Genomic DNA, 9,171 nt, shown 5'->3' with positions numbered 1-9,171 from the left:
GGTTGTTTTTTCCCCTAAACAATACTCCATTAAGGAGAAGTCAACATGTTATTGACTTAACTAAATAACACCAACATTCCATATGATTTAATTAGAGCATATAGATTAACTTAGAGATTTGATTAATAATTAAAAAAAAAAGTAAAATTAATATTAATTAATTATAATTCAAAGTTGGCCTTTGGACTACTCCCAATAATTAGGCATGATCTTGTCTTGAGGCCTTTGGAGACTTGCTAGAGCAACCCAATCATGATTTTTAGGTACATCAATGCATGCTTATCTGAACCCCAATAAACTTGAGCCACTCAAATGATGCCACGTTTCATACATCCAATTACAATAATCCTAGTTAGTACAACCAATTATTATTTTTTTTCCCACTCTCACCATCTATACCATTATTGAATATTTTAAGTATACATTATTTTATAAATTTAGGTTATACATTATGGTAGTTGAAAATCCCATAAGCCACATAATGTAGCAAAGTGGAAAAGCAAGAGATTTAATATATTCAATCATACCATATGATATAAATAAAATAATTAAAGCGAGATAACTTCAACAGATATAAAATATATATTTTATACGAGGTTCAAATCTTCCTACTTTATTTTAAACTATAACAATTTTAATCCATAAAATTTTCAAATGCATATTTATTATTTTTGGAAATAAAAAAAATGAAATCTTCTTATTGAAAAAACAAATGAAAACTATAGTAAGAAATAACAAAATCATTTTTTTAAACCTAGTAAAGCATTTAAGTTATATATTCTATTTTATGTTAGGTTTATCTCTATACTTTTAAAATTTTCCAATATTTTTCATGCTTTTAATTGGTTTATCATTTTAGTAATTCTTACGATCAATAGACAAGAAAGAGACTATAACCTTAAAGTAATGCTATAGTTTATTTAAGGGCAAAATGTACTCTTGGTTTCTGAAATTCAAGGTTCATGTCTATGTTTAATTTTAAGTTAACAAAATGCTTATTAGATCATTATGTATTGACGTGGATATTGATTGTATCGATGATGTGTTAATTTCATTTAATTAATTGGAAAATAAATTAAAATAATTTGAAAAACTTAAAAAAGGTTAAAATAATGGTTTGTACCCTATATTACATTTTCACAAACTCCAAAATTAACTTTTCGTAAACCTGTCCTTGCGGTCCGTCGAATGCCATAATCGTCGCAACTAGTCATCTATCGCCGGCAGGGGTTGTCTGCCTCAACTGACCTTCTATTGTATGCTCCAAAAATAACTTGGCAAAGAAAAGATTATTTTCCACTGAAATTTTGAAACCTTCATTCAATCTATTCCTATTGACCGTAAAGTTAGTGTCTTCATCTACAAAATCTTCTATCAATTGAGTGAATTTGACCGAGAAAATTCTCAACTCAAAAATATTTTAAAAGCTACAATTTCTTTCTCATAATTGGTACAATCAACATCCACGTCAACACATAACAGTCTAATAAATACTCTGTTAACTTAAAGTTAAATTAGAGACCATTTAAAAGCATTTTACAAACTTAGAAGACAAAAGTGTCTGTTTTAAAACTTTAGGGACTAAATAAACATGAACACCAAATCTTAAAGATCACTAGTGCATTTTGTCATTTATTTAATTATCATGATCCACATAACTAATAAATTAAAATTAGTGAGTGGAAATTGAAAATTTTAAAAAGTCTAAAATAAAAGGGATGAAAATAAAAAGCATTCCAAACATTATTTACCATATTAAGACATCAATATCTTATCTATAAAGGTCAAATATTCGCAACTCCACTCTCAACAATTTGTTATTTGAATTCAATAATCGTAAGGAAAAAAAATCGAGATTATCATTATAGTGATAAAATTACCTGAAGGTGATATAAGAGATTTGAGATATCAGTAACAAGTCTTGAAAGAAAAGTTGCATTAAAAAGACATGGGATACGTGGCATGCGCTGCTGTCGCTACTTTAAAGATGCGGTCCCCACTTTTGCGCCAAGCGTTTCCCGGACTTTGCTCGTCAAGTGCGTGTCACGTGGGTCAAAATATATTATCCCAATTTCCGCCTTTTATCCTCAAAATCGAATTTGCATAACCTCACCCGCCCGTGAGATTCAGTAGCTCACGACCTACGTCAACTGGGAACCTGCTTTAGCCGGTTGACTAGTATCATTGACATCGAAACTTGGATTTCTTAGTCCGAAACTGGAAGGAGAGGTTGCCGGTGGATGAGTAGCTGGAACTGAAATCGGGTCCCGCAGTGGGTGAAGGAACAGTAGCCGTAGCTCTTGAATTTGAGTTACCAAAAAGGTCGTTGCTTTTCTCCAATTACTGTGCTCTCTCAGTATGAGAATCGCTCAACAACTGAATTGACTCTTCAATTCTTCTCTTTCTCTTTCTGTTTTTCCTTTTTTCCCAGATTCTCAGCGGGTGTTTCCTGAATCTAGGGCTTTGGATTTCCAGAATTTTCCATCCAAGTGAGTTCGTCTCTCTCTAATTTGATTTTGCAAGATTCTGCTTCCTTTTTTTTCTTATCTCTATCTCTCGCTCGTGTTATCTAATGTTACTCTAGGGTTTTCCCAATTCAGTTCTTTCTCTTCCCCTTTTTTTGGGTTTTGTTTATGTTCGGGTATTGTTCTCCTTGCATGGAATCGTGATGGCTTGGGTTTCTGGCTTCATGCGGCTAGAATTTGGGATTTTGAATCACTAGAGTGCAGAATTTCACTTGGTGGGGTTTCTGTGTTTAGAGAATCGAGTGGAATTGGGATCTTGATGGGAATTTAGAACTCACAAGTCTGGTGATTTTTGCTCTTGCTTTTTAAGATTGAACCTGTGCTGTCCTATTCTGTTTTGCTCCTTCTAATTGAAATCTATCCCACTTTCTGGGTATTGGGTTCTGTTTGTTGCTTGCATGTGGAGATTATGGTTCGTGCAATCCTTAATGGCTGAATTTAGGTCGAAACGTCAGTCGCCAAATGTAGAAGTGAACGTTTTCTATTGAACGGTATTAGTCACCTCTTCCCTTGCATGTGGATCATTGGTATGCTCAACTTAGATGCCAAAGTGAACTTATTTAATGCAAGATACTAAACTATGATTTGATATTTGGCTGGAGCGTTTAGGAGGATTCATCAATATTGTCCTGCAACTTATTCCCATTTCATTGTTTATGTTTCTTGAGTTGCGGTTGGAAGAGTGATGGAAAAAGGTCACCTGTGATAATTTCTAGTCTAGCATGGAGACAAATGGAGCACCAAAATAAGATACAACGTGGAAGTAGATAACGAAAGTTGTTTTTGAAATTTTGCATGGAAATAAATAGAGCTCCATTCGACATCGCGGGATTTGGTTTACGTTTTGAATTAAAGATTATGCTGCACTTCTGTCTCTTCAAAATTGAAACTTTAGGAGTTCCAAGTGGTGATTTAGCTGAGCCCATAAAGCATTTACAATTCCAAAATTCTGCAAGCACAAAATAGAAACTGATTTGTTTTCTGTCTTTGATCTTGAACTCAATTGATGGATAACTGGATAAGTAACCAGCTCAGCTTGGAAGACCTGAAGAAATTAAAGATGTAGACCATTTTACTTCCAATGATGTGATAAGCCTCATTGAAGCTAAAAATGAGCAATGCTCTGCACAAGGATTATACACAGGGAAAAGATTATGTAATCATAATTGGAAGGAAATAAAAAACATAGTTAATTGTCGAGGCTTCTGCTTGGAGTTAAGCTTTTCTTGGTTATTATGTCCTAGCCTTTCCCTATATTTTCTCCCTGCTTCCTGAATAGTGAATACTAAACCACCCTCAAATCTGTCAGAAAATTATTGTGTGCGCCCTCATCTCAGACCATTTAATTTAAGACTGTAAGGAAAATTGATTCAGCTGGCTGTTGAATGTTCTTTTTAATTTCCTTCTCTCACGCGCGTTATTTTAAACCTAAGGAGCCAAACTATTTTCCCTTCTCTTCAGAAAAGTGTAACGGACATGGATGATTTTCAAGGTTTTCAAAATGAACAATGCTTCATTTTTCTTCTTTTTCTTTTGATGCCTTCTTTTCAGTGCTTTTATTATAGGTTGATGCCTTCTCTGTTTATCCAACATTTGTTCTGCATGGTCTGTGTATTACTGTCGATTTTGTCCTTGTATTTTATCTAACGTATACATTTGTGAAGAAGGTATGCAGTCAAAGTCTAAAAGCGTGAATCAACTAGAATCTGAACCACCAAATATGCAGCAGACTAGTGGTTATACTGAACCTTGGTGGCGTAGTATTGGGTACAATCATATCTCCCCGCCAGCAGGAGGAAATTTGTCCAATTCAACGTCACTGGAATGCACTAATGGTGCTTCAGAATCTAATGATGGTCAGTCAATGTCAAATGATGATTTAAATGAAGACGATGATGATGACACCACAAAAGATTCACATGGTATGGCCCTCAACTTGGCGTTTTTGCTTGCTAAATCATGTTAGAGTTCAAAGAAAGGCACTTCTTGTTTTTAGCCTCTTTAGTTATGAGTTGGAATTATTGTACATTTGAGGACAATGACAATATAGCCCCATTTGATTGTTAACAAACATGTTATTGTCAAATTCACCAGCAAGTTATGGGCAAGTACAGCACAACTGTCAGCTTGCTGTTTCTGCTGCGCCTACAGTGCATGGTGGGTGTGTCACACAACCTCCTCAGCTTGAACTTGTAGGCCACTCTATTGTGAGTTCAGTTGCAAATCTGGTTGATTTCTTTTTTACTTTAGAGACATCCTTCTGAGTAACGGAGTCCAGTGGTTGAATATTGAACAACATTTTTTTTTTTTTTTTTCCTTCCCAACACGTCAGATTTAATATTCTTTTGAATTCGTGGGACTACTAATTTATGTTAAATCTTTTTCAGGCATGTGCATCAAACCCATATCAGGATCCTTATTATGCTGGAGTGATGGCTGCCTATGGGCATCAACCGGTACGTAGGTTAAAATCATAGAAGATCAGGTGATGAGATGTACAGATATATATGTATATATTTCTTGTGATTTTGCATCATATACGCAAACATTTTAGGTGTATATATATTATTATTAGCCCTGGGTAATTTTGCTCTTTGCCTTCCCTTTTTTCACTTTTATTCTTTTATTCTTTTGCTTTACCTTTTCAATTATTCAGGAACTTCAATGTTGTTCCTTGTCCAGATTCACTTTCTCAAACTATTTGAATTAATATAACATGAGTATATCAAGTGAAGTAACTGAATTTCAGTTTCTTGGAAGAGGTTGTAGTGTGATAATTGTGGTATTTTGGCCTGGAATTATTTCTTTCTTTTTTCTTGGCCACAATGACGAGGTCGTATGTCAAGGATGTCTGAGATCATTGTGGGATGTTATCACTTTTCCTTGATCCGTAAGAATTGAAACCTTTCCTTGATACGTAAAAATTGAAGTGTGCCCTTGACAAGTTCGTCTTATGGTAGGGTTATCCTCCTTTTCTTGGGATGCCACATGCTAGAATGGCTTTGCCCCTTGAGGTGACACAAGAGCCTGTTTTTGTGAATGCCAAACAATATCAAGGGATTCTAAGGCGAAGACAAGCACGTGCTAAAGCAGAGGTTGAAAACAAACTGATAAAAGTTAGAAAGGTACAACTGCTATTCAGATGATCACCTTTCATGTACTAAATCTTGCCTCTCATACATGTTGAAGTAGCTGGGAATCTAAAAATGCCTTTTTAATTGTATTTTACTGAGTAGTTTTCTATTGTTTAATTACCGTAAACATGTGAGTGAAGGGCAACTAAGAAATTATTTTGTTGTGCTGGACAGTGGAGAGGATGTACTCACGTAGGCTTTTTAAAGATAGGTATAAGATTTCCTTATCATCAGTGATATTTCTAGGAATATAACCTGATTTATGTACCTATTCTACCCTGAATATCATGAATGCTTAGGATGTCATTATTGCCAAATTTATTATATTCCAGCTATACCCACATTGAAAAGGTTTGCTTTATTCTTATAATCAGATTCTGTGCACGTGAGAAGTAACCTAACATTTCAGCTTAAACTTGCTATAAGGATTGTTGAGTGCTAAAATGAATATGGTTATTATCAAACGCCTATATGAATTGGCAAGTCGTTGTTTCAAGACCTTACAAGACTGATAAAAAGATTCAAAGAAAAGTTGTAACGTTGCATTGTGATTATGGTTATGTAAGACCAGAGGTTGTCAACTGAAGGTAAAAGTATAATTAATTGTCTCCATATAAAATCACAACTGATTCAGGGTTCAAAGCATTTATGTTTTAAATTTTGTCTTCTGAGCCTTCATTTACATTAATTCTTCATAGGTAATTCATTGTCATTGAGACAAAGATGGCTTGGCTGACTCAGAGTAGTTTCTGCATACTGTTACATATATGTATGTATGGATGGGTGGATTGGTCATGGTTTTGAAAAATCAAATGTCATAGAGGGTTGGATGGTCATAGGGTTGGTTGTTGGTTGTGAATGTTTGCCGAGTGATGACTGTTCACACTCCGCCCTTTTTTTCCCTCCCCTCCCCCCTATTTGAACAATTCTTTTGCTATAGCTTATTTGCAGTTATGTATGATTCTGAAGTTCATCTAATATTCAGTATGTTTTATTTTACCAGCCATATCTTCATGAATCTCGTCACCAGCATGCCATGAGACGGGCAAGGGGTAGTGGAGGACGGTTTGCCAAGAAAAATGAAGCTAATTCCTTGAGTTCAACAATGAAGGACAAGGACTCCGCTTCTGGTCAAGCTATCTCATCGCACTCTGCTGGTTCATCTGGTTCTGAAGCAGCGCCTTGTGCCTTGGCTGAAACCTGGAATTCTTCCAGTGGACAACAAGAAGCAAGGACCCAGTTGCATGAGGCATATGAAGCTCGAAGTTATGTGAACCACGGTAGCCAATTTCACAACTACAGTAGCTTCCAAGCTTCTTCATACGGTTTACGGTCTGGTGAGAGAGGTGAAGATGGAGACTGCTCGGGACAGCAGCGAAGTATCTCAGAAAATCAGGCTGGACAGAGGCGTCTTGCCATCAAGTGAACCTCCTGGTTGCAAAAATATGGGGTGCCCCTAGGTTATCTTTGGGGCTGCATTCCCTGGCAGTTTTCTGCTAGGCGGCAAATCATTCTTGGCTTTGTTCTGGTGCTTGTTTCTTAATCGTAAAGGAGATGGATGATATAAGTTGGCCATTTGGACCCTAGTTCTAGATGCTTCATTCCATCAACCTCTCCCCCATTTTTAACTTGTGTATAGAACAGACTCCATAGATTTCAAACAGTGCTCTTTTTAATTTCCAAACCACCTTGCTTAATCGAATGCATAACTGTCATGTACTCGTGAGTGTGTCTAGAACTTTGATCCATAATTTGGTTGCTAATTTCATCAAAGTTTCCTCAGTACCAAATATATTTCTTGCTCTACTGTGTGAATCCTGATTTCAGCATCCACTGAGAATACTGGAAAATGATCTAAACTTGATGTTGCTCATTCAAGGTTTCTGATTTGATTTGAGCTGTCGTTTGAACCAAATGAAATTACTTGGACACCATTTCAGATTCTTATTTGATTGCAGCTTCCATTAGGCTTTATTTGTGTTGTGAAGGGGTTAAACCTTGAAACTGTATATTCCCACTTCTTGAAATGAAAGGACACTGATTTCACTTCGAAAACTGTGAATGAAATAAAGTCAAACACAGCGGCTTGTTTTGTTTTCCCTTGTGATCCTCAAGTTATTTTTTTAATGCTCTTTTGATTCCGTGGAAGCCGAAGACCATGTTGGTGGAAATGAGGAGTATAATAGAAAAATAGTTTCTTTAACAACAATTATTCTCTCAAACATACTTTTGCCGATATTTTATTTGTAGAGAATTGTTTTTTAAATTGCCTTATATTCGGACGCAGCAATGTTTCTGTTTACTTGTCTTATTGGATGTTTGATATGGAGGAATATTATTATCCCAGGTGGCAGTGAGGACAGCCATATTCTGGATAAGATTGTGCCAATACTTGTTGCCAAACACACTGCTTCTTCTTGGTGATTACATAACATTATCCTGAAGGCAACTTCATGCGGCAGTGGTTAATTATCAGCTCCCAGATGCTTTCTCTTCAGTCTCTCTTCAATCAAAACCAGCGGCCGCCTTTGATAGCCACCAAAAAATGCTCTGATGATGTTTTGAGGAGAAGGAATTTTCACCCATCGCATTATTCTGCGTCTCGTTTTTGCATTTTGTGTGCAAGAGAGACAGATTCTCAACAATTTGAGGTTGACCCAGATAAGGCCAGGCAGGCCCTTCAAGAGCTTGATCAGCAGCTTGAATCTTTCTCCAAGAAACAAGTCACTTCTCCCAAGAAGAAAGGTAAGCCCCCAAACTTTTGAATCCTAATTCTGATTAAAATTTGTAGTTGTGGAACTTTGGTCGACTGGATTGAACTTAGTTGTGTGTAGAAGAAATCTCTACTTATGTTGATAAAAAATTTTGGTTTTGAAAAACTTTTGCAGTTCAAGATATGAAGCTTCCAAGAAGTCAAATGAGAGGAGAAATGACAGAGATTGCAGGGACCGTTTTAGCAAATTCAGCTGTTGTTCTCTTCATCTTCTCCATTTTCTACAATGTGCTGTTTTATACCGTCATAAAACCTTCCATTGATGGACCATTACCAAGTTCAATCAGTTCTGACTTTGAGAAAGAATCTACTGAGCCACCAGTTTTGCAGCAGCTTCCACTTTCATCTGTGTTCATATCCCCCTCACTTCTTAGTTAAATCTTTATAATAATAATAATAATAATAAAAAGAAGATATTACAGAAATTTAACTATGGCTATCTAAATTGTAATTAAAATCACTTTGTTTACAGTATATTATATTGATGGTACGCCGAACAAAGCATAGATTAGAAAGCTTGTCGATTAACTTAAGTTATACTCGATTGACATATACATACACGTACTAAAGATTCAAATTTTTAGGCAAAAGCTTGTGGAAGCATGTTCTTCTGTATGTACTTTCTTATTATTGGGGGCTGTAATGTTCCCCAAAAAAACAAAAAAAAAAAATCATTTAAATTTTTATGTTATCAAGAAAAATTGAACTTTTAAAATTGAAATACCAATTATAATACACA

The 9,171-nt window shown here is 35.6% G+C and overlaps 2 protein-coding genes across 8 annotated transcripts; both read left to right on the top strand.

Moving 5' to 3' along the window:
• Positions 1–2,273: 2,273 nt before the first annotated feature.
• LOC120088395 (nuclear transcription factor Y subunit A-1-like) lies at positions 2,274–7,449 on the top strand. Of its 7 annotated transcripts, none has more exons than XM_090305985.1 (7): positions 2,352–2,489; positions 2,932–3,016; positions 4,190–4,447; positions 4,620–4,732; positions 4,913–4,981; positions 5,486–5,650; positions 6,663–7,449. In XM_090305985.1, exons 3-7 carry the CDS (start codon positions 4,195–4,197, stop codon positions 7,083–7,085), a joined length of 1,023 nt encoding a protein of 340 aa, XP_090162111.1. In that variant the 5' UTR covers positions 2,352–2,489; positions 2,932–3,016; positions 4,190–4,194; the 3' UTR covers positions 7,086–7,449. The 7 variants fall into 7 exon arrangements, with proteins under 7 accessions (XP_038901587.1, XP_038901590.1, XP_038901586.1 ...); XM_039045661.2 differs by lacking the exon at positions 2,352–2,489 and adding an exon at positions 2,583–2,810 and having other exon boundaries at positions 4,193–4,447; XM_090305986.1 differs by lacking the exon at positions 2,352–2,489 and adding an exon at positions 2,583–2,810.
• A 361-nt stretch (positions 7,450–7,810) lies between these two features.
• Positions 7,811–8,857, top strand: LOC120088397 (uncharacterized). The gene is made up of 2 exons (XM_039045664.2): positions 7,811–8,404; positions 8,548–8,857. The coding sequence occupies exons 1-2, from the start codon at positions 8,113–8,115 to the stop codon at positions 8,808–8,810; spliced, it is 555 nt and encodes a 184-aa protein (XP_038901592.1). The 5' UTR covers positions 7,811–8,112; the 3' UTR covers positions 8,811–8,857.
• The last annotated feature ends 314 nt before the right edge of the window (positions 8,858–9,171 follow it).

Source organism: Benincasa hispida, chromosome 10 (genome assembly GCF_027475165.1).
Source record: "Benincasa hispida cultivar pf3 chromosome 10, pf3_genome.v1.1, whole genome shotgun sequence".
In the NCBI taxonomy this organism is placed as follows: domain Eukaryota; kingdom Viridiplantae; phylum Streptophyta; class Magnoliopsida; order Cucurbitales; family Cucurbitaceae; genus Benincasa; species Benincasa hispida.
This window is presented reverse-complemented; position numbering and strand designations above follow the sequence as displayed.